We start from the raw sequence: 24,736 nt of genomic DNA on the forward strand, positions 1-24,736 counted from the left end.
CATAATTAATGAGACTGGACACACCTTCCAGCCTGGAAGAAACCCTCTCCGGATATCGAGAGGGACCCTCCGATCTCGCAGCTGCACTACAGGAAAGAAGCCATCGGGCAACCTCCTCGAACGCCAGGCAGGCCAGGAATAGAAAGTGGGTGCCTGGAGGGGAGGGGGGACCTATGTCCCCCCCTCCAGATCACTTTTGAGTGGCGTGGGAAGGGGCGGCGGCGGCGACGACAGGAGATTAAACTTCGGTCGGTGTAGGGAGAGCCCAGCACGTCGGATCCGGGCCAGGTTCCCCAAGTCTCCAGCTATGCTTCCCAGCGCCCTAGCTTGGCACTGCGGGAGCTCCGCGGCGCTCCTTAGCTTGCCCGCGACTCCGGGATTTGGCAATTTCGGCAAAAGTTTCCTGATCGAGAACTTGCTGCGGGCCGGCGGAGCCCCGCAGCAAGCCCCCCACAGCTTACCTGCCGCTCCCGTTCCACTCAAGCTGTGCCCCTCCGCTGCGGAACAAATCAGCCCCTCCGGAGGTGCTTTTCCGAGCCGTGGCTGGCCTTTCCAAGCGCTTAACTCTTCGGCAGCGGACAGCAGGGCTCCGGCGGACAGAGAAGGCGGTTTTCAACCAACAGCCACAGGTGAGCCAGCTAGCTAGCCAGCCAGTTCCCCGAAGCCGAAAAGGATCGGGGCTGCTTCAGATCCCGTTCTCCGGTTGCGCAAGCTGCACTCCCCTGCAGTTTCTTCTAGTCGATTTCAGGCTCTGGGACTGGTAGATTTCAAGCGCCCGTAAATTCCAGGTTTCAACTTCCAGGTCTTTTCTTCTCTCTAATTAGGATTCCCTCTGGGGCGCCGGGAAACGCAAAATTTTTACAGGCAGACACCGCGCGCAAGAACTCAACAATCGTGTACTCCTCATCAACTGAGCTGAAGTAAAAGCCACTCCCAGGATCTAAATAAGATCAGATTCTGGACTTCACTCAAAAGCCTGCGCTGTGAAGCTATGGGAAAACCTTGCACTTAAACCATTTCTAACCAGATGCTTTTGCCCCATTTTTGCCCTAAGACATTATATCTATTAAGCTATTTATATCCTTCCCTTAATCCAAAGATCTCAGGTAACAATAAACTCAATAAAATAACTAAGGCTGCAAGCCAATGCATATCTACTCAGAAGTAAGCTCCATTGGGTTCAACGGGAGTTACTCCCAGGTAAGTGTGTATTGGATTGCAGCCTATGTCAACATTCATACAAACCTCTACAATGCATTTGAAAGCTCAGTAAAAATAATTCGTGAGCGTGAGTAAGGAATAGGGAGTGATAGTTATTATTCCGGATGCACTGATGATGAGCATAGGGGTGTAATGTATATTATGTAATATTTGTGGTGTGATCTCCTCGGTATGCCTTGCAACTTGCGAGGGGCAACTCTGTACCAGCTACCTGCTATCTCACCATCAGGACCCGCACAGCAACCTTTTCTACGGGTCTACTACTTTATGGACCTATTCAGCTGTCCCTTGCCCTAGCTAATCTTCAAAACAAGCGTTGCATGACGTGTGCAGGCACTTCTGTATGATGAACACACCCATACAGAAGTGGCTGCACAAGGAATGCAATGTTGAGCTAGTTCCCTAAATGGATATCTGGAAAGAAAATTTGGTGGTAGAGCTACTGTCTTAAAACTACCACTTTATATACAGAGCAGACAAAAGTATCTCTTTTGTTTCAGTGCAAGGTTTATTCTAACGTTTAGCTAGACACATTTTGTGCAGTGTTTAAAAAATTGTGCAGTGTAAAATAAGTTTTTGTGCTGTTGATCATATCGGATTTAATAAGGAGCTAGGTAGTTTCTAAGAAAAAGGTGAGCAAAGAGAAAAAGAAATAGAAAATGAAGATAAGTACTGGTTCCTTTCAAATCTTCATAACTTTATATTCCTAGTCAGTGCTTTTTCATTAAAAAAAATGAGGTGCGAGTATTCGTTTATTGGTTATGGTATTGTGGATGCCAGCACAAAATGGCTGGCATGGGCAGTAGAAAAAGAGGTGTTGGTACTAGTGAATACTGTCACCAAGGAAAGCCCTGCAAATAGTATATTATGGAACAAATTCCTTGACTAGTTTCAGGGTGGGCAGTGTGCTGGCTGCTTGTGCAGTAGGAAAAAAACTTAGAACAAACCCTGTTTCAGTGGACTCTCTTTAACTCACACGTACAAACTCTTGATCTGTTTCTCTGTGTCCTCCATCCATGATCAAACTCAACTCAAGTTTGACAATAAGAGACACTGAATTATGAGGTTCACTTGATAATAGGTGACTGACAGTTTATAAATCCTGAATTGGTTATGCATGCCAATATGGTTATATGTAATTATTGTTAATACTAATGTGTAGTATTTATATACCATTTTAAAGAGAGGGATTTACATACATTATCTCAGCACTTTAATTAATACTGGTGGCTTGGTGGCTTGCCTTACAACCATGTAAGACAACCAGGTAAAATTGGCTACCATTATTAATTAATTAATTAATTAATTAATATGTGGCATAATATTTGATTGACATCAGAGTGGCATAAATCTAGCAATTTAAACTGGTATCACACACAAGTGCGCACATATTTATTTATTTATTTTCACTGTTATGCTAGATTTTTATCCCACTCTTCCTCCAGACTGGAGCACGGGGTGGTATACAACAATTGTAATAAATGCTAATACTCATAAGAAAACAATTTTTAAAACCAACAAATAAAATACAATACAGTGAACAGCAGTGATAAAACTCTCTGAAAAACTGCCCTGCAAATAATACTTCAGGATCCAAGTGCACAGACTAATAAAAATGAATTCAAGCTTGCTTGTTTGCTTGCTTATTTATTTATTTATTTATTTTGCAGTGAGGGCAGATTAAATATTGTTTGGGAGGGAATTCCAGATGTGAGGGGTCACCACTGGGAAAGCTCTGTCTCATATCATTGACTCCCAGCCTGTCATGGGAGGGAAAAGGAGCCGGACTTCTAAGGATCATACCACGCAGGTTGGTTAATAACAGAGGAGATGCTCCCTCAGGTACTTTGGTTCCATGTTATTCAGGGCTTTATATGCTGAATTGGATCCAGGAGCTCACTGGCAGCTTGTGTGGTGCTTTCAGGATCAGGATGATATGATCCCTCACTTTAGCATCTGCCAAGATCTGAGCTGCAGCTTCTGGACCATCTTCAGGGGTAGCCTCTACATAAAGTGCATTGCAATACTCCAGAGGTCACCAATCTTTTTAGACCAGAGGGCACATTTTAATTTTTGAGAGCATGCTGGAGGCATGTCACAAAATGGCTACCATGGAGCCTCAGGGCTCCTCCCAGACCACTCTCCCTATTACCATCCCTGCCCCACACTCTCCGCGAGTACCTTTGCCTGGCTGAAATATGCTGTGGAACTCTGATCATGCCTTTTGCTTGCTGGGTGGAGGGATGACTGTGCTGTTGTGTGTGTGTGTGTAAAAACCCAGCAAAGGTCTTCCACATCATTTCCTAGCTACTGATTCTTTTAACTGGAGATGACAGGGATTGAACCTGCATCCTTCCACATAGAAAGCCTGTATTCTGCCACTGAGCTTTGGCCCATTCCTAAGGCGAGGTGCCTCCCAAAGGTAGTTCCTATTCAATGTGGCATGGGGAAGGCAATGCTGTTTGATGGAAACAAATCCCATGCCACACTGAAGCTACTATTTGAAATTTAGGGAGCTCCAAAGGCTACATAGCTATAGTCTCCATACCAGAGTGGGGAACTTTAGGCCTGTGTGCCAAATGTGGCCCTCCAAGCATCTCTAACTGCCACTTGGAACTTCTCCGTGGTCCTGCCTTTTGCTTGACTGGAATGTGCCTTGAACTCCAATCATGCCTCTTCCTTGTTTGGATGGAGTGGTGGGTATGTGAGCATGTGTTGAAAGTAGCCTCCTGGATGACATTTGCATCCATTGCTCTGCCCATTTTGCCTTTGGCTCTATCCACCACTGCCATGTACCTCTTGCTCAGGAGGGAATGCGACCCTTGGGCTGAAAAAAGTTTCCCGCTCCAGCTACATGCACACACTTAAAAGCAAGCTACATCAAGGTTTGTGGGGTACTGAAGTCAGCATTATTAGGAGTGGGATACTTTGCTTTAGCTGGGTTGTGGGTCAGGCTGTGCATGGTATTCTAATTCTAACATACTACAGCATCAACCTTGCATGAGTCTAATTAGTGCGTAGATGGGAGATTGTCAAACAGGAAACCATGTGCTTTGGGCTATGTTGGAAGAAAGGTGGGATAAGCCTAGTAAATAACGAATTACTAGCTAGTCAAGGGTCACTGAGCGATAAAGGGACAGGGGAGAGCAAGATGATCAGGTTGTCATTTGTTTCCTTGCTTAAAAAATAAAAAGGTGGGTGTTTTCATTTCATTCCTTTCTATAAACTGTGGCTGCGCTGTGGAGAGCTAAAGCAGTGGCTCAGTGCTAGGATTTTTTTAAAAAATGAGGGTCAGAACAGAAATACAAGAAAGAGGGAGGATCAGATAATATGCATGAGGAATAAAACAGAGAAAATTCAAGGTTAGATGAAAATCAGAGCACTGCTCCATCATGCCTTTACAGCAGGAGACTCATGGCAGTGTGTGTGTGGCTTCTTGCAGGTCCACAAAATTAGGCAAGCAACCTTCTTGTATTTTTAGGACCCACCTTATTCTTGTGTCTATAATTTGTTTAAAGCTGTATTTGATATTGTATGTTTTAATTGCTGTAACCTCTCTGGGGATCTTATGGTGAAGGGTGAGTAAGAAATGCTGCTGCTGCTGCTGCTGCTGCTGCTGCTGTTGTCATTGGGACAGGATGCTTTAGAATTTGTCCTTCACTGAGAGATCTCCAGAGGTTGCTCATTCCACTACATGCAACATTTCATAAATGTCTCTAGAGTCCCTCTTCACACTTTGAGATGGACTGATTTTACTTTAAGATGGATTGATTTGTACTTTAAGAACTATTTTCTGATGTATCAATCAGAAAATAGTTCTTGTACAAATCAGTCCACCTGTCTGTCTGGGACAGTTGTAAAATCATTTCTTCTGTATGTTTCTAAGTTCAGCTTTTCAAAATTGCCAACTGAAAGACTTGGAGGCTCTTGTGATGATATATAATGATTCAGTTCTTGAAGTCCTTTGGTGGAGGCACTTTGAGAACTTGTGTGCCTTTAAATAACAGCAGGCTCTCAAGCTTGCAAAAGCTGAGAGGCACTGTCAAAAGCATATGTGGAAATCCATGCTCTACTTCAGGTTTAGTCACTTGGAACTGTGAAATGGCTTTTGGCAGATCTGCTGTAAAATAAATGTCATGGGACTTGCAGCCTGTCTTAGTTGTTGATTTTCATCTATTTATGTTCTCAACATTGCAAGTAATTAGGTTCAATGGGAGTCCTACTGCTTATTAAATGAGAGCAGATCTGGGTTATTTGTGGGTGCAGTGTTGGGGAGCATTTTTGAATGCTTTGTCAAGTCTTATCTGGGTGCTGCACTGGACATAACACATTTTTCAAGGAGCATGAACTTTCTTATTCAATACATCAGCAGTTGGCAATATGATACCCTCCAGATGTTGTTGAATAACTCCCATGGACCCCAGCCAGCATGGTCAGTGGTCAGAGATTATGTGAGCTGCACTCTAGCAACATCTGGAGGGCCACATGTTCCCCTCCCTTGCTCTAGCAGTCTACAAAGCAGTAGAGCCAGAGTTATTGACTTGGACCTTAACTTTTTGCTCCACAGACAAAAGGAGCTTCAGTTAATGGGAGGAGAGATGTGCAGATTCTTCACTGTCTGAACATCCTTCTTTGGGTGACAAGTTAGAATTCATGCCCCTGGATTTAAACTGATTTAATTGGTAAAATATAAAACACTTAAGAGCACACAGGAGCGCTAGAAAACCTGTGGCCCTCCAGATGTTGTTGAACTTCAGCCCCCATCACCCCAGACTGTTAACCATGCTGGCTGGGGTTGATGGGTGCTTGAGTCCAGCAACATCTGGAGGGCCTCAGCTTCCCCACTCCTGGTGTAAAAGCTAATCTGAGAAGAAGCCTGGTCTTTTCCCTGGCACCCTGGAGTGGGGTGGTGATCACATTGTATCTGAATGTGCTGAAAGGAATCAAGACATCAGGATGAGCACAGAGCTGCATGTTGAATCCATATGTAGGGGGCAGAGTCAGAAAGAGCTATATAAAAGCCTGCACTGCCATTTTACCAGCCCTCTTTGTATTGCCTCAGCATCCATCCGATTTAGGGATGCAGCACAGGAGCAGCTGTTGCTTAAGAATGGAGTAGAAGTGTTTTTCTTGCAGACCAGATTGGTGGAGGGAGCCTAGCTCTTCCCTCCCTCCCACCTACTATACACTGATGCTGTCAGAAGGGAACCTTGATACAAGGTGGCATCATATAATTAGGTAGATTGGTCACAATAGCAGTGCCGTGCAAATAGATCATAAAGAGAGTCACTGCTGGTCATTGCCCCGAGGCACTATTATGATGAAAGGAGGTTTCCCTAGGCTTGCCACTCAGGACGTTGGGACCTGGGGCGGGGAAAGGAACCCCCTTGGGGCTTTCTGGAAGCACACACCCAGAGTCCTGGCACTTGAGCACTGTTGAAGGAGATATTTGATTCCTTCAACATTTTAAAAGTGTGGCCAAATGGGGCAGAAGCAGACAGGGCCAGGCTTGCCCTTAGGAAGTTAGAAGGAGAGCACAAGGTGGATCCTGCCTGCTAATAATTTCCTCTGGAGATCTCCTTCTGCCTTAGTTTACCTAATCTATGTGTCTCAACTTTTTATTCCAGGCCTTGGCACAAATGTTATTTCTCTTATAGAAGTTTAGCTTTAAACAAGTTCTAGAGGGAACTACAGTCAGCCTAACTCCATCATATTGATCATGTTGATATTAGCAGTCATCTTCCAAAGTGGCTTCTCAGTGCATGACAAGGGAAGATAACTGAAATGGAAACTCAGTAACCACAAATCAGAGAAGATAGTGCCGACAAATAGCCTTCCAACATTATGTCTCAAACTGCTTTTGAAATGTGGTGGATATTGTGGGGATTATATTTGGAAAAGGCAAGGATGAACACTGCAATCAGTTCCAACTGTTTGATGCATCATCCTAAAGCATCCTTATTTGGAAGTTAGATGAACGGGAACTCACTGAGATTTCTCAGTTGTAAAGTAGCTGAGCAGAGGCAGCTTAAATCTGTCTGTTGCAAGCTATTTGCCTGCAACAGCTCACTACGTAGGTGTTTTGCCAAGAGTGGTTTGCGCAGTGCCATGGAGAACATTCCCCAATCCATGTGGCAAGTCACAGTGCACAAATGACTTGCATGCAAACAGCCCCTTTCATCTGAATAAGCTATTATTTCTAGGTGTATGTATTTAGGGTTGAAGTACCAGTAACTTTCCTTTGAATTATTAAATTTAAAATGCACCCAATGAGTATTAAAACAACCTGCATGGTTGGATTTCTTAATCTCAAATGCTGGTATTTTAGAACCACTAAAAATCACCCAAAGAAAACAGTACATTGGCTTAAATGGGCTGTCGTTTGGCTATTCTGAAAAACCAGTTATCAAACTGGAGATAATGTCACTCCAGCTTCTGGAACTTAAGAAGCATTCATGTTCTATAGAAGTGAACCCAAGCAGCATATGACTGACTAAATAACAGCCATGAAATAAATGCATTGGGATGTTTTATCTGCTTATACTTTTAAGTAATCAATGAGATGAAACAGATTTTGATGAAGTTTCTTAAATAGGAGGTGGCTTATCATTTTTCATTGATTGCATTTTGGTAGAGAAAATCCTTCACAGTACATTTGGAATGGAATCCTCTTTTACTGAGAAATCAGTGGCAAAACGCTAATTGGCTTTAATAGATTTCTATTGTAGCATTACCTATACTTAGAAGTGTTGTGAATACCAGCAACATTCATCGGACTCACTCATCACTGTGTTTGCAGCTCTTCCGAAGCACTTTCTCTTGAGAGCCCCGCCGGTCTATTCAGTATGCTGCGGTGGGTCCTGTCAACACCCTGCATCTCCCACTGCTTTTCCAAGTAAGTTTTTTATGCTTCATCAGTAATGCTTGAGTTATCCTGTAAACCAAAGCAGCAGGATTTAATGTGCTCTGGGGGAAAAAACTAATTGGTGATGCAACGGCAAAGAGCTCAGTCCTCTGTAAAAATCACAGCAATCCCATTCAGAAGGTTTCCAAAGATTTATCAGACTTCAGTACACTGAGTAATTGTGAGAGATTTTAAACCCCATTGAGAGAAAGTGCCAGCCAGGGAAGGCTTCTGGCTTTCAGATAATTGGGAAAAGATTCTCAGTTTGCTTTCAAGACCTGAATCAATGCTCGTTTGCAAATGGGAAATGTAAAAACAAAACACCAGTCTTTTTAAAAAATCTGTTACAGTTTAGGGGAAATATTGCAATTTTGTTTTGTAAAAGATAATCCCCCTCTATGTTTTAATTTTGGGGTATTATAGAGCCAAAGATGAACACATTTTAAGTCCCACTGATTTCAGTGGAAGAGTTCTACATATGAAGAAATCTCAAAATCGGTAGGACTTAATTTTTTTAAACTGTGTGGCTGAATTATGTCTTTTATTTCTTTGAGTTTTCCATAAAACACAAAAAGCTCACAAATAATTCACAAATAAACAGATCTGTATCCAAAATGGCAAATTACAGATCACAAAAGTATCAGAGTAATTTGGAATAATACATTTTATATCCAATTAAAGCCATCACCATTACTAGTACTATTTGTCTGTACCGTCAGGGGTTCTTGAAATAATGTATCAAGCAGTCTGCATATTTTTGAGAAATCATCATTTGCTGTATTGATAAGCATTAGTTTAACTAATCTGATTGAATCCTAGACCTTTTTCAAAGTTATTCAGATTTCATTGATTTTCATAAGCGTTTCCAGTGTTTTTGGTGCATACTTCTAAGTAGATGTAGTTACCAAAAGTGACCTTTGAATGTTTATAGGTGTAATATAGTGTCTTATAACATTTTCTGGTATTTGGGGGCTATACTACAATATGCCTTTTATTTCTTTGTTACATCTGTAAGCAGTGTGTTAACTACTGCAATGTCTCTTTGTTATTGATCTATTCCAATGCTTTCTCACTTAGACCCCATCTGCACCATATATTTAAAGCAGTTTCATTCCACTTTAAACAGTCATGGTGTCCCCTAAAGAACGAGCTGTAGTTTATTAAGAGTGCTGAGAGATGCTAGGAGACCCCTATTTTCCTAACAGAGCTATAGTTCCTTGGGATGAGGGATTGACTGTTAATCTCTGGCAATTGTAGCTCTGTGAGGGAAAATAGGGGTCTCCTAACAACTCTCAACACACTTAAAAAAAACTACAGTTCCCAGGAATCTTTAAAGTGACACGATACTGCTTTAAATGTATAGTGCAGATGGGGCCTTCATCTCACTTTTGTAACAGTATGACCCAATGCAGTTCATGCTGAATTCACACAGAGCAGGGGTGAAGTGATGGAAAATTAAGATGAAGCATGAGTGAGTGGGATAGAAGAGCTGAACCTTTCGTCAATCACTGCTTGTCCTCCTTAAAATGCTTGTCCCCGGCCATCTTTCTTTTGATGGGTGCCTTCTGGTCTCAGCAGGGGAAAGCCATATGCAAAGGAAAACATTCAGATCCACCTTCCCATGCTGGGCGTTATATGGCCCACGATCCTGAAGCTTGAAATGACTTCAATGGTATTTTTACACAAGGGCTTGCATCCTAACATGCAGTTTGGTCCCCAGTGTCTCAAATGTCATGTATAATATTTTATGGTTTTTCATGTGTTCTTCAATGCTGTTACAGTATTGTACCACTTCAGTTTTACTTGGGGTGCATTTTTTTCCTGAAACTATTCCAGTGTGATAACTGCAGGACTAACTTGATGATAATATCTTTTATCCCAAGCCTTTTCTCTAAAGAGGGACTTTCCATGATTTTAATTACTTTTACACCACCACCCTGACTGTTTTTTTTGGGGGGGGCACTACTCCAATAGTTTGATGGGTTCTCTTTTCATGACATTTGTTTAGTATCCAGATGTTAGGAATCCAGAAGCTACCATCCCAACAATGTCTGTTGATTCTCACTAGAATATCACAAGAAAATGAATTGTGATCAAATGCTCTCAGAAAGATATAAATTAAACAAATGTAGTGGAATAAGAACATAAGCAGAGCTCCGCTAGCTCAGACCAAAGGCTGATCAGTATTGTGGTGGTCCCAATTCTGCGGAATTCCCTCTGGGTTAATAGGCACCCCTCCCTGTTTGTACTTCTTGACCTTTCTATTTCAGCAGGCATTTTAAGTAAGTTGTACAATGCCTATTTATGGGACTTACATATTTTCTGTTTAAACACTGTTTTATTTTGATTCATGGATTATTTTAAATATTGTTGTCTGAAAAGCTTTGTTTCTGTGATGAAAAGCGGTCTATAAATATTGGAAATAAATAAGTATGGACTGGATGAGGGCTAATAAACTGAGGCTCAATCCAGACAAGTCTCGGTGGCACAGAGTGCCTTCTAACAACTTCGGTTGGTGGCCCAGCTATGCCCCATTCTGGACAGGGATAACCTGGCTTCACTTGTCCATGCTCTGGTAATCTCCAAGTTAGATTACTGCAATGCACTCTACATGGGGCTGCCTTTGAAGACGGTTCGGAAACTGCAGCTTGTGCAAAATGCAGCGGCCAGATTGGTAACAGGGACCAGAAAGTTTGAACATATAAAACCAATTCTGGCCCGCTTGCATTGGCTGTGTGTATGTTTCTGAGCTCAATTCAAGGTGCTGGTTTTAACCTATAAAGCCTTACATGGCTTAGGACCACAATACCTGATGGAACGCCTCTCCCGACACGAACCCACCCCTACACTATGCTCAAGATCAAAAGCCCTCCTCCAGGTGCCTACTGCGAGGGAAGCTGGGAGTCTGGCAACAAGGGAGAGGGGCTTCTCAGTGGTGGGCCCCAAATTATGGAATGATCTCCCTGATGAGGTGTGCCTGGTGCCAACACTGTTATCTTTTCAGCTCCAGGTCAAGACTTTCCTCTTCTCCCAGGCATTTTAGCATGTTTTAAATTGTTTTAAGTTTTTAAATTGTGTTTTAAATTGTTTTTAAAATATGTGTTTTAAATTTGTATATTTGTTTTAATTTTTTTGGTTGCTGTAAACCGCCCGGAGAGCTAGTAGATGCCAATGTGAAGCCCACAGGCAGTAATCTAAACATATGACTGCTGGTCCATCTCCTTGTGCCATTAGAGAATTGTAGGTGGTGGCTGCCTATGTGGTTGGGGGTGGAAGAGGTTTCTTTATGAATGTTTCAGAAGGCCAGTGGCTAAGTCGAATGATTCTTGACAAGTGAGGCAGCAAAAGCTGGCAGTTTAATGAGCTGCAAGTTTCAGAGCCCCTCTTTAGGGAGTTGACACTTTCCCACAGAGCATTTTACATGGGCCCAGCTATCTCACAATGGGTGACAGCACCGTGACCAATCGCCACTTTCACTTTACTCATCCACACGCGACCTCACCACCATTTTTCACTGTGCTGATGAACTTTAGGAACCATTTCAGGCTGAAAAGGCCTGGCCAAGGGTCAGTTGCCCTTTTGTGTGGCCATAAAGGGGGGCTCTGTGCGCCAATCTTTTCTCCTGTCTCACATTCCGTGGGGATTTCTGGACATTATTTAAAACACTTGACTGAAAAATAAAGCAGTGAATGAAACTGACTTTTATAGACTCATTCTAGCTCATCTTCCCATATAACCCTGTCTACCTGAAAAGGGATTTAGTGAGCTGAGCTGAGTGCATACAGGGACTTGCTGAATACACTGGGCCCATTATCAACTGCAGCAATTGTTTATTAACCAGGACTGATACACTACTATTTTGGAAGTGACCTATTAATTGTCCATTTAACTAGAGTGTATTGAATTGCAATGGAAAAAATGGAAACCATGACGAAAGCCTTTACTCGCTCCTTCAAGGTGGTCTGTGCCACAAAGGCAAATGAAGATTGTTCCACAGATTAAGGAGACATTTATCACCATATACTAGAATACGAAGGCTTTCCCCCCAAAAAAGTATTTGGTACCATATTAGCGTTTGTGTCAACATGGTATTACACCCTTCAGGGGTGGAGTTCATTTGGATGGGGCTGCAAGCTTGTTGCAGTTTATTTGTTTTGACAAAACCATTGGAATCTATAGGTAAGCTTATTCTTCCTCCTGCAATAGATCAGAGGAAAAATTCCATACATTTCACTGCTACGATTAGGTCATTGCTCAGAATGTAACATCCTTTTTAAACCTGTAATTTATGTAGTGCTCAACAGTTAGTTCTAACATGACTAGTTCTCTCTTTCATGATAAAACAAGTAAGATGTCCCCTTTGTCTGAACTAATCTGAACCTATCAAAGTCAACAGGATTCTTGTGAGTTATGACTGTGACCTGTGTCAAGCACTTTACTGGACTGGCATTCTGATTCATGGGTTAGATATGCACGTCTCACTTAGGAAAGGGTTGTAGCTCAGTCGCAGAACATCTGCTTTGCATGTGGAAGACCTGGGTTCAATCCGTGACTTCTCAAGATAGGGCTGGGAAACATGCCTGTTGGAACTCTGGAGGACTACTGTCAGTCAGTCTAGACCACTATTCTTCAATCTTGGGTCCCCAGCTGTCAGACTACAACTCCCATCAACCCTAGCCAGGTTAGCCAATGGTCAAGGATGATGGGAGTTGTAGTCCGACAACAACTGGAGACCCAAGAATGAAGAACAGTGGTCTAGATGATACTCAAAAACAGAGAGCGTAGAGGGAGATGGTTCAAACTGGACCATCATGCAAATAAGCCTCTGGTTGAAGTGCTTGCATCACACATTAGTTTAGGTGGAGGGCCCAATAAAGCTGGGCCAGTAAGGCAGCAGTCTTGTACACAGTTACTTGGACGTAAGCTCACCACTGAACTCTGTGGGACTTACTTCTAAGTCATGTATATGAGTGTACCATAAGCGTCTAAGCTGACCCTGTATATGAGAGTGGACCGTGATACATAAGAACTAATGCAAAGCTTGGGACACCTCTCAAAGTCCAAAAGGTCTCAGGACGATCCACATCAGTTTTTTGTGCTGCACCAGCATTTCTGAAACAAAGTGGCATGAACTCTGAAACCAACTAATCAGCCTGCCACATTATATACAGGATTTTTTTAAAAAAATCTGGCAAATTCGATTAATAGCACTGGTGTGGAATGTTATCATATTTCTCTAGCTCTAGGACAGGATGGTGTTCTGCCTCTTCTAACCCAGGATTCCAGATCCCGGAGAGGCATTTTAAGAAGAGCTGTCTTTTCTGAAGATCAAAGAAAATCATTGGAGAAAATGTTTCAGAAACAGAAATACATCAGCAAAACAGACAGGAAGAAACTGGCCCTCAGTCTGGGTCTGAAGGAGTCACAGGTACAGTGCACCACTCATGGTGCAAATATTGAAACTTTTCTTTGGGAAGGGTTTTTTTTTTTTTTTAAGAGATCTGCACCACAAGTGTACAGGGACAAAAATCTTAGCTGCGCTGTGGAAGAATGAAAGGAAAATGAATATTATGGTGACAATTACCACAAAATGTCATATAAAAGGGAAAACGTGTATCTGATTCTGAACATACTGGCTTCACAATGGGCCATCTGAATCATTCAGTAGAAAACCCCAAGTGTGACTGTGTGATAACATATTTATTTAATTGAAAACTTTTAAGTTGCTTAATATTTAAAAAATCTAAGCGATGTATAAAATTCAATATACAATACAAACTAACAATAGAAAGTTACTAGTCAACCCAACAGTTATAGAAAATAAAATACAACATAAAAATACCTATATAGGGTCCAGCTAGGGATAGATGAATCTGACAAATACAGTTTCCCTCAGTTACTCATTTTTCCCCACTCTTAAGTCCAGTTCCCCACATTACCACATCAGTTTGTGTGTGTGTTTTTAAGTCTTCATGAAATTCATCAGCATTTTAGTGTGAATTCCTCCTAATTTACACACTTTTATATGAAAATCTCCCCAATATACACATTTTTGCAAAGCAATCTCCCCTTATATACTGGATGTTATTTTTTTACTTTATATGCATTTCTATGCACACTTTACCATAGTATATGCATTTTTGTAGACATTCCTTGGCTGGACAATTGCATTGCAAAATTCATAGAAGTATAAATTTTGAAGGATAGCCGTGTTTCTGTTCTTGTATTGTTTTGGGTAAGTTTGGATAAGTTTGCCTTTAGATGCAAAATGAATCAAATTTCTTCCCAACTCTAAGTCCAGCTTCAGCAACCAGGGAAAGCCAGAGCAAAGAAATAGGTCTTTAGAAGACATCTAAACCAGATAATAAAGGACACCATGTATATGTTTGATGGAGGGGCTTTTCCAAGTGCAGGAGCAATGACATAAAACACCCATTTCTAAATCACCATACAATGGTAATCTATAGGGCATGGTGCCACCCATAAGGTTTCTAACAGCACTTTACTGGGACATGCCATGTTTCACGTAACCTGGTCTGGAATTGTTCAGGGTTTTATATGTAAACAGCAAGACCTTGAATATGGCTTGATATCTAATTGGCAGCCAGTGTGGTTCTCTCAGCACAGGTTTTATATCTGCATGCCCAGGTATACCACTAGACATGCTTGCAGAGAATGATTCAGATGACCCATTTCCCCCAAGTAAGGAAGGTCTCACTAATTCTATGGTTCTTTGGACCTCTATGGGTAGGTACCACTGCAGATCTCAACAGAGGATAGCAATATTCAGCCACCCAGTGTACAAAATATAGATGACACACAGAGAGGGCTACTTCTGAAGCTTGATCACATGTGATCTGAAGGACAAAGAGGGACAACTGCCTCTCTGCCCTAAATGATACATCTGCTTGAGTCCCACCCCACAGCTCAAGCTTTTGGGACTCCAGTATCACAAAAAATGTCCATCAGCCTCATCAGCTATGGTCTGAACCTCATTCCTGATGCACTACTTCCTTGTTTGAGCAGCTGTATGACAGAATATTGCTAACCCTTTAAAGTGGGGTTCATGTTGGTGCATAGCAATGCTTTTGGATTAAGCTCAGAGAGGGGAATGTATAACTTAAGATGTATAATTTTAGGTGGCTGTATCTGAAGAAACCATCAATAATAGTGTGAAATTATCCTGACAGGTCAAAATCTGGTTTCAAAATCGAAGGATGAAATGGCGAAACTCCAAAGAAAAAGAAGTGCTTTCAAACCGATCCCTGCCAGAGGAACGTCTTCAACAGACCTACCTTTCTAAATCTTTGAATTTTACCTCCTCACCATGTCCTGCCTGGGAAATATCTCAACCACAGCCCAGTCCAAGATGGCAGAATCTTCCAGAACATTCAGAGAGACAGAATAGTAGAAGCGGTTTGCGGCTATCTACCCGAGCAAACTTGTGTTCTGACACGTTGCATTTGTATCAGGAACAAGACACCACATAGAAGGATGTTATATTGTAAGGGAGGTGGGTGGAAACTGATGGGGCAAAATGATACTTGACCATTGATTGTGAATTATTCCCCCTGCCTCCCAAGACTAACTGTATTTTATATGGACACTGAACTAGTTTCTATGCTGTGCCATTTGCTAAAACAAAAAAGTAACAAATTTATATTGGCAAAAACTAATGCTTTAAGAAAGATTCAGTAGTCAGTCTTCCCTCATGCCCCTTTTAGCCTTGAACATTACTTATAATTGAAATAGGAAGGAACTGATGGTAAGTGAAGTTGAAATGATGAAATTTTGTGTGTGTGTGTGTATGATACACATACATGCAAATAGTTTTTACAATAATTCCCTCCAGACCATTTAATTTAATATTTCATATTCTTTAAAGCTGGGATGGGGAACCTGTGGCCTTCCAGCTATTGTTCGACCCCAACTCCCATCAGCCTTGTCAGCATGGCCAATGGTTAGGAATTATGGGAATTGCAGTCCAACCACATCTGGAAGGCCCATCTTTGTGGTAGAGTATCAAGTCACTTATAAAGCAGTGCAGAGGGACAGGAAGTAAGATCCTAGCTTTCTCTTTGTCTTTCACACTGAAAAGGGCAGATAATTCTTTGCCATGTTATGGCTGCCGATATAATGGCCTTATTGCATTGCTGTATGATGAGGTCAATGTCATCAGTGCAATAAGACTGCCTTAAAAAAAGCAGCTACCACATGACAAAGTGTTCCATATCCCATTCCTGTTCTAAAGGCTATAAGGGTAGTGAGAAAATCTGTTGTGGACTCATCATCTCTACTAAAAAGGTGATGTGGTAGAAGTTGTGGGGTTGAGGTTACAAATGGTGGTAGGATTAGAGTCCAAGCAGCAAACCCCATCACAGGCATTTGCTTATTTGCAATTAAGTGGGCATAGAATCATCTGCACATCTATAGTGTAATTGTGCTCAGACACAAAATGAAAATGAGAAGCCATGAAAAAACAAATACAAAAACAGGGGAAAGGGCTGTAGGCCATCCTGACAGGCCCAATGATGTGTGCTTGGAAATAAGAAAGAATGACGCAGAAGCACAGGGAATTTAAATTGGAAGTTGGTTGAAGCTGATTTGCATGTTACCACTTCAGTATGTAGACTACCAAAAAGCACCTATCTCTGGTTCCATTCCATAAGGAAATGACAAATGTTTAAAGGTTCCCCTCAACATTATGTGCTGAAGCAAGGCTCAAGTCCTATAGTGCCTGACACACACTCATTTCCATATCACACATTTCCTCTTCTTCTGCTCTTCACATACGTAATACCTGCTTATCACACATCACTGATTTTATCAGACAAACACCCTTTGCAATAATTTGTCACTGCACATGGTTTATGTACCTCTTCTTGTATTGAACATTTATGGCTTTTCGTCAACATGCCCCTGCAGAAAGATTTCAGTGGAGTTTTGAAAATTAGACACAAAACTAATTTGGTAAAGGCGAACAATGGCTGCTGCAATCCTATACTTACCTCAGAGCAAGACCCATTGTACTCAGTGAGAATTGCTTCTGAGCAGACATATATAAGATTGCGCACCACCTGAAATCCAATTGTTCATCTGTCCTTACTGCTCTTTAATAGATCAAGTTTTACATTTAAAAATGGGTATAATAGCATACAAAATCTCCAGCTTTTAAACAGTTCTGAAAAGTTGAACGTACTACAGTTGCTTACGTTGTTTTTGAGGCTGATGATTTAATATGACTTCCAGTTAAATTGTACTAGTGTATATTTTCTATACAGAAGTTTCAAAAGTAACATCAGCTTAATAATGAAGTGTTGTTGTTATGTGCCTTCAAATCAATTACGACTTATGGTGACCCTATGAATCGGTGACCTCCAATAGCATCTGTCATGAACCACCCTGTTCAGATCTTGTAAGTTCAGGTCTGTGGCTTTCTTTATGGAATCAATCCATCTCTTGTTTGGCCCTCCTCTTTTTCTGCTCCCTTCTGTTTTTCCCAGCATTATTGTCTTTTCTAGTGAATCATGTCTTAAAATTTATCCATTCTCAGAAATTACATTATCTTGAAGAATCAATTATAGTTGGTCTATGAATTCCACAGCATTTTTTTGAACTAGAAAAACAATATTCTGTATTTTTTGCACCTAAAAGTTCCAAATACTGCAACCACAACACCTCTAATGTTGATTGTGCAGATTATTAAATTCCACTGAAATAAATGGGGTTTACATGCTGAACTACAGTATTATATCCAATTGATTTATCTTCTCTGACTTCTGTGCTAAACTACCAAATATTAGGGGGGGAAACCATGTTGCAGTCAAATAGCCATATAGATTGATCATCTGGTCAGGCCTCAGATGGATCACTTTGTTCAATCCTGGGCACTGCAGGTTACAAAGGATGTAGATTCAGAACAGAACAATGAAGAAGGTCAGGAGTATGGACAACAAGTCCTATGAAGCGAGGTAGAAGAAACTGGATATGTTTAGGCTGGAGGAGACTTAGGGAGACATGATAGCTGAATACCTGAAGAACTGTCAGATGGAAGAAGACTTGTTCTCTCCTGCCCCAAAGAGTAGGGCTTGCTCTAAAGGGCTTAAGTTACTGGAGGGTAGATTACAGGTGAACATTTGGGGAAACTTAACTGCAACAATAGTTTGACAGTGGTACCAGTTACCTGGGAGAATGGACTCCCTCCTCACTGGAGAACTTCAGGCACAGGCTGGACAACCATCTGTTGGGGATGCTGTAGCTCTATGATTCCAACTCTTGTACCAGCTGTGTTTTATACTGATGTGAAAACTCAGAGGTATGGAGGACCTGCAATTGCACCATGTTCTTCAACTTGAAAGGCCATTTGCCTTAGGTCAAGTGAAGAAAGGAGAAGTATGAAATTACCACAGTTATATGTAATAGTATGACCTTGGCTAAGACACCTTCCAGTCACTAATACCACAGTGTTATTTTACAAATCTGTCAAAATTTCCTTTCTCATTCATGTACAAGGAGAGGATCAGTCTTCAATCACAGTGAATTGTACTCCTGGAAGCAGGGAGAGGGAGGGGGGGCATCTAAGCATGAAGAAAGGTATACATCACAGCTCTTCACAAGTAAATGACAGCCTATTTCTAAATGTTATGGAATACAAAGCACACATGCCCAAAAGAAGATCAACAATAAGTGGCTATGAACTTCTAAGCAAGAGAATTTAAAAATATGAGTAGTTTGATTTATTTATAGTTCCTTTTGTTATCATTTATTGGAACTTTTCCGCATTGCATGTATATTGGCACCCATCACAGCTAAGCCTGATTCAGATTACTAGAGCTTTAGAGCTTGATATTCACTAAGAACATGACAGGAATTCCAGTGCATTTACAGACAAGTGGGGAGAGTGCTGTTGGACTCCGGTCCTGTTTGCAGGCTTCCCAGAGACATCTGGTTGTCACCGTGAGACTAGGATGCTCTTCTTATGACCTCATCACCTGCAAAGGGCAGGGCTCCACCTTCACTTCATATCTTCTTGTCCAAAGGGATGTGTGTCCTATGCACAATGTCTCTTCCACTGAAGTGAATGGACAACCCTGGTTCTGCAAGACCTCTGTGTGTCTTTCTCTCTGTGCCAGGAGTATAGTGAAGCCAGTGCTTTTTTGTGATGGTACTCACTGGTATGGAGTACAAGCACCTCTTATTTTGGCTCCCCATGTCACTCACAGCACTTTGATCAAAGTATGAGTACCAGCATCTCATTTTTTTTAACCAAAAACACTAAATGAAGCTAAACCATTTTTAACCCCTAAGCATCTAATCCATCTGATATTATGTGAAATATTAATACAAACAAGAAAGACAAAAAGAAAGAAAAGAATATTTTATTTAAAACCAGGTATGCTTTCCAGTGTAGTGATTTCTTATCAGTTATGCTCACATTTTAAAAAATGAACTATTTAAAATAAAATTTTATGCAGCATTTGATTTGTGAACTATTACCAAAGTGCATTTCATCTGCTCTGCTGAGCACAAATATTCATAATTTGTCTTCTTTAATTTTTCAGCTGATTACATTCAGGGGTGTAGTCGTCCAGGGTCTCAGGGGAGTGTTTTAGACCCCTTACTTTTTTGGGAGCAGGGTCCCAATGTCCCCAGAACCATATCAGCATCAAAGCGGAGTGTGTTCACCACTGAGAAGAGTCTTCTAACTTGCTTCCTTGTCCTTTCCTGCTGATTGTAGCCAATCAGTGAAAGGAGCTGACTCAGCTACAGATAAGACTCTTTAGCGAACACTCTCTTCTTTCATGCTGATTTGTTCTTAGGGATGTCTGTTGTGGTTTGAGAAGGCATTAACAAGGATCTCATTCTTAACCCAACAGCAAAAGAAAAAAAAGGGGGGGGAGCATTCGAATACTGTAAACAAACTACAGTACCCAGGATTCTTTGTGTGGGGAGGGATGCACTTTAAATGTACAGGCAGCCTAATAAGGGAACACGGAGGTGCAAAGACACAGCCAAGAAATGTATCAGATCTAAGGAGACAGCTGTGGCAAACCTGTAGACCCTGTTGGAGTGCTAGATTCCACGGTTGAAGAGTTCAGACTAGGGTTGCCAGGTTCAATCCCTGAGACTGATCCTATATCTTTAGGAGAAAAGAAAGTCAGCCAAGTGCAGGTGTTCTTGCAACCCTGTAATGGGAAAAACCACATGGTGGAATTCTCCCTCCCCCCTGCACGTGTTTTTTCCCATTACAGGGTTGCAAGAACACCTGCACTTGGCTGACTTTCTTTTCTCCTAAAGATACAGGATCAGTCTCAGGGATTGAACCTGGCAACCCTAGTTCAGACCCAGGCAAAAAGCGGCAGGCGGAGTCTCCCTGGGTACATTAGGCCACTGAACACCCTCCTCTTCGGGCTTCTCCAGCGCCCACAGCAAGAGGAGAACCTGCCAAGCGACACTTGCAAAGAGCAGAGATGAGAAGTGGGGCGCACTAATTGTGCAGCCCTGAGGCTGGAGATGCACCAATCGCAGCCAAGCTGCTCAGTTTCATCCTGTTTCCTTCCTTGCAGACGTTCTGCGCAGGCTGCATGGTGTAGCGGTGGCACCCCATTGCAATCCCCTCCTGGAGAGTCCGTTTATATGCATACGAGCGGACTGGAGAGCAGTGGGTGAGCTAAGGCGACGGGAAGGGAGGGGAGAGGTAGGTTACACAGCATCCGAACAATGTTTACTCATGCCATGACTGCCTGTCTTGCAAGGGTCTCTCAGGCTGACTGCCACCACACTTCCTTTGTGCTCCTTCTAATCCTGGGCAGAAGTGAAACCCGAGGGTGCAAGACAAACACCTATGAGGGGAGGCAGACAGAGCATCCAGCTTACTCCTCTCTCACCAGAGCCCAAAGCTTTGGTCTGTTAAATCCCACTGACACACACATAGCTTGAAGTTAGGTGTCTTGGCATGTGAAGGGGAACTCTTCCTTTGGGTCTGGCATGAAACATCCAAGAACCCCAACAGTCATCTTTTAAGGGCAGAACAGTGAGTATGCTTCTACTCTTCTCAAGAAAGCTGGAGGGAGCATGGTATGTCACTGCATTACTCCACTTCTGGAAGTAAACATGGGTAGAGAGGCACAGAGGCCTGCTGGGCACCCATCCTTTTGCTGCAGCTAAGTAAAAAGCAGTCAGCAGGAGAGGAGGGACAACTTTGCAGCCAGAGAGAACACGTCAGCAACGGGAAGTGCTGAGCTGTGGGATGCCTCTCACACCAAGCTCAGCTGCAGCCAGAAATTAAGCGGCAATTAAGAGCATTGTACTCTCTGCCTCAGGGGATGGGAGAAGTAGCACAGGAGAGGCACGCAGAAGGGTGATGCCTTCAGTTTCTACAAGAGACTGGTGGCAGCATAGGATCCCAGGAGGGGTAGATTCTGGGACAAGGTACCAGAGGTGAGCCAGATAAAAGGGGGAGAAAAGAGAGTAGCGAAAAGGGAGAAGCAAACCTGGAATCTAATGATGGAAAAGGATCCCAAGCTCTCATAGTAAGGGACTCCCTGGGTTTACTCTGAAGTAAGAGTCCTCTTGGGGCTCTGAGGATCCTCTCAAATACAGAATAACAGGGAAGAAAATAGATGAAAATTTGAGAAATATATTAGCTATTTATCCTATAGAAGATCATTTAGCAAATTACCTTTTCTTGTACTCTTATTTTTGACTGACTATGTTGCTTTTCCTTTGTTCTTGCTTAGTGCTCATCTTATTCTGTGTTTCTACTTTGGTGGCTACTGATTTATTTCTTCCATTAAGGCTTTCAACAAGTAAGAGGGCTTAGAGAAAATCAATTTATCTATGTGAGACAGGAAGGGTTTTCAATGTTTTGTATGGCATTTGTCAAGAATATGTTGCCTGTGTTTCTGCAATTTTGTTTTGTAAAAACAAAAATACAAAGGGCGAGTGGTATTCAATTTTATCTCAGCTCTGAGGGCAGACAAAGCAAAATTAATATTGGGGTATGTATCATGGATGAAGGCAAACAAAGGCGGGGGGTAACCAAAGAAAGTAAAATGGTCCCTAAAAGCAGGCGCAAGATTTTGAAAGTTTACTATGGCCCTATATTTCTATGTATTTTCCCTTTCTTTCATCCCATTATGGCAGCATCATGGTTGGATAAATAACTTGATTACTCATGGAAATGTTGGAGAAGAACATTTATAGTCTGGCACACAGAAATAAGCAATAACTGTGTGTCATCAGATATCAGTGAGCTTTAAGAACAAACAATTCCTAATCAGCAGAAATAGCCACAGACTTGTTACTGGAATGAGCCATTAAAGGCAGAATTATTACCAATATTCATTTCTTTAAATTATAGACGGAACATGCTGATGAGGAAACTTAATTGTCAAGAATGATTGAACCAAGTAGAGAATGGGAAAGACATTTGTAGGGAAGTAAATTTTCCTTTACTTATTTTGAATTAGCTATACTATGCAATTCCTCCACCTTTTGACACTTACAGAAAATTTATTTATTTTATATCTGCCCTTCCTCACAGAAGAAGTCCAGGGCAGCAAACAAAAACACTAAAAGCACTTTGAAACATCTTAAAAACAAAAAACTTTAAAAACATATTAAAATAAAACATATTAAAACATTTTTAAAGAACAACTTGAAAAACCTCTTAAAAAGCAATTCCATCACAGAGGCAGTCTGGGATAAGGTCTCAACTTAAAAGGCTTGTTGAAAGGGGAAGTTCGCCAAAAAGATAACAGAGATGGTGCCTGTCTAATATTTTAGGGGAGGGAATTCCAAAGGGTAGGTGCCACAACACTAAAGGTCCGCTTCCAATATTGTGTGGAGCGGACCTCCTGATAAAATGGTATCTGCAAGAGGCCCTCACCTGCAGAGCTCAGTGATCGAATGGGTATATAAAGGGTAAGATCTTTTTTTAAAGCTTGTTCATACTTAATTTCAGTGCATTTTTATATGGTCATATTTCATTGTGCTTGCCCATCCTGCAACAGTGGAGGTTGGAAGTGATAGCAGATTGTGAAAGTAGAGGCAATGGGCATAGGGCAGGTGGTGAAGGAAACAATGTGGTCATAAAATTAGTAGATTTCATAGAATTGTAGAGCTATCCCATATCAGTGGCTCTCTGTATCTTTGCCAGAATCTACAAAATCATTGTCACGGAGAAAATGCCTAATTTAATTCATGGGTTGCCAACACAGCATCCACAGGCACCGCTGTGCCCACAAGTATCTCCTATGGAGCCCATGAGAGAACTCAGTAAATATCCCTTCAAAAATCCACAATGCACAAGAGATGCTTGCTCTTCCTGTTTGCACTAGCTCAGCTCCCCTATATTAAACACCCATCCTTAAACATGCCCATATTTCATGGATGCCAGGATTGGAACCTTTCCTCCCTCCCATTCTGAACAGAGGAGAGGTGCAAAGAGCTTGTCTCTGCAACCAAGCATGTTGTAGCTGGCATGGTCCTACGCATTCAACTTTTGGTGTAAGCTATCTTATGGCCCAGTAAGTGGTTTTTTAAATGCAATCTGGAACGATTCATTTATATCTAACTGGACGAATGCATTTCATTCCAAACTGCCAAAATTAGGGTACTCATTGGCATACATATCCCAAATAGAACCAGCAATGGCAAAACATATAATTGGAACCAGACTCAGGGACATAGATAGGCAAACCGCAAATGCAGCAGCCACTAAAGTATGCTCTCCGCTTTACCACAATCTGAGCTTTGTTACAAATTCTCACACTCATTACCTGGAATTTTTAACTATTCCCAAATTTCGACATGCCTTTACTAAGGCAAGATTTAACTGTCTCAACTCAGCAGTCCTGGATGGAAGATACCGAGGCATCCCGCAAGCCCAACGGATTTGCCCTTGTAAACTGGGGGAGATAGAAACGTTGTCCCATGTTTTATTTGCATGCCCAATATATCTTATGGAGAGAACCAAATTCCTTTATCCCTTTACTAAACGGTTTCCTAACAGTCCCCTTGAATGGCTGTTGGAACAATTACCGAATGGCTCAAATAGGTATCTCACTCTATCGGTGGCCAAATTTATCCATGTAGCACAACTCAAACGCGCTAACTTTGTGCCCTGATGTCCTATCTGACAGCTATAGACTGTTTAGTCTTTTTTACTTATTTGTCTTTTAATATTTATTTTACCATTTTTACAATTTTCTTCTTGTATTTTATGTTCTGTTCTGGGTCTTTGACTGCAAATAAAGATGTTGTTGTTGATCTAGGTGCCATTTTCCTCATTGATGAGGTGGGGGGCCTGCCTCTTTTTCTGCTCTTTTAGATGTGCTAGAAGTGCACTGATTTATCTCCAGCGAATGCTTTAATATATTTCCAGTGAGTATTTGGGTAATGGGAGGTATGGCGTTGTGAGGAGGACATGCCGGTTGAGGAGAACTCGGCACAGACAATTGGTGGCTGTACCGTGTTCCGGTCCTCCCCACATCCACAAGATTGCTGGTAGTTCTATCAGCCAACTCTCGGATCTCCAGTTGCTGCTTCTTAATGCCAGATCGGTAAATAATAAAGCTTCCCTCATCCATGATTTAATTGTGGATGAGG

General features: G+C 41.8%; 1 protein-coding gene across 1 annotated transcript; it reads left to right on the forward strand.

The window, feature by feature from the left end:
- The first annotated feature begins 307 nt into the window (after positions 1–307).
- DBX2 (developing brain homeobox 2) lies at positions 308–15,615 on the forward strand. The gene is made up of 4 exons (XM_061582747.1): positions 308–629; positions 8,021–8,116; positions 13,372–13,553; positions 15,316–15,615. Exons 1-4 carry the CDS (start codon positions 308–310, stop codon positions 15,613–15,615), a joined length of 900 nt encoding a protein of 299 aa, XP_061438731.1.
- The last annotated feature ends 9,121 nt before the right edge of the window (positions 15,616–24,736 follow it).

This window comes from Rhineura floridana, chromosome 8, assembly GCF_030035675.1.
Source record: "Rhineura floridana isolate rRhiFlo1 chromosome 8, rRhiFlo1.hap2, whole genome shotgun sequence".
Taxonomy (NCBI): domain Eukaryota; kingdom Metazoa; phylum Chordata; class Lepidosauria; order Squamata; family Rhineuridae; genus Rhineura; species Rhineura floridana.

Coding starts and splice junctions, on each gene's coding strand:
- DBX2 (XM_061582747.1), top strand. CDS start 308: ATGCTTCCCAGCGCCCTAGCTTGGCACTGCGGGAGCTCCGCGGCGCTC. Junction 630..8,020: donor TTTTCAACCAACAGCCACAG/GTGAGCCAGCTA, acceptor CTGTGTTTGCAG/CTCTTCCGAAGCACTTTCTC. Junction 8,117..13,371: donor ATCTCCCACTGCTTTTCCAA/GTAAGTTTTTTA, acceptor CTCTAGCTCTAG/GACAGGATGGTGTTCTGCCT.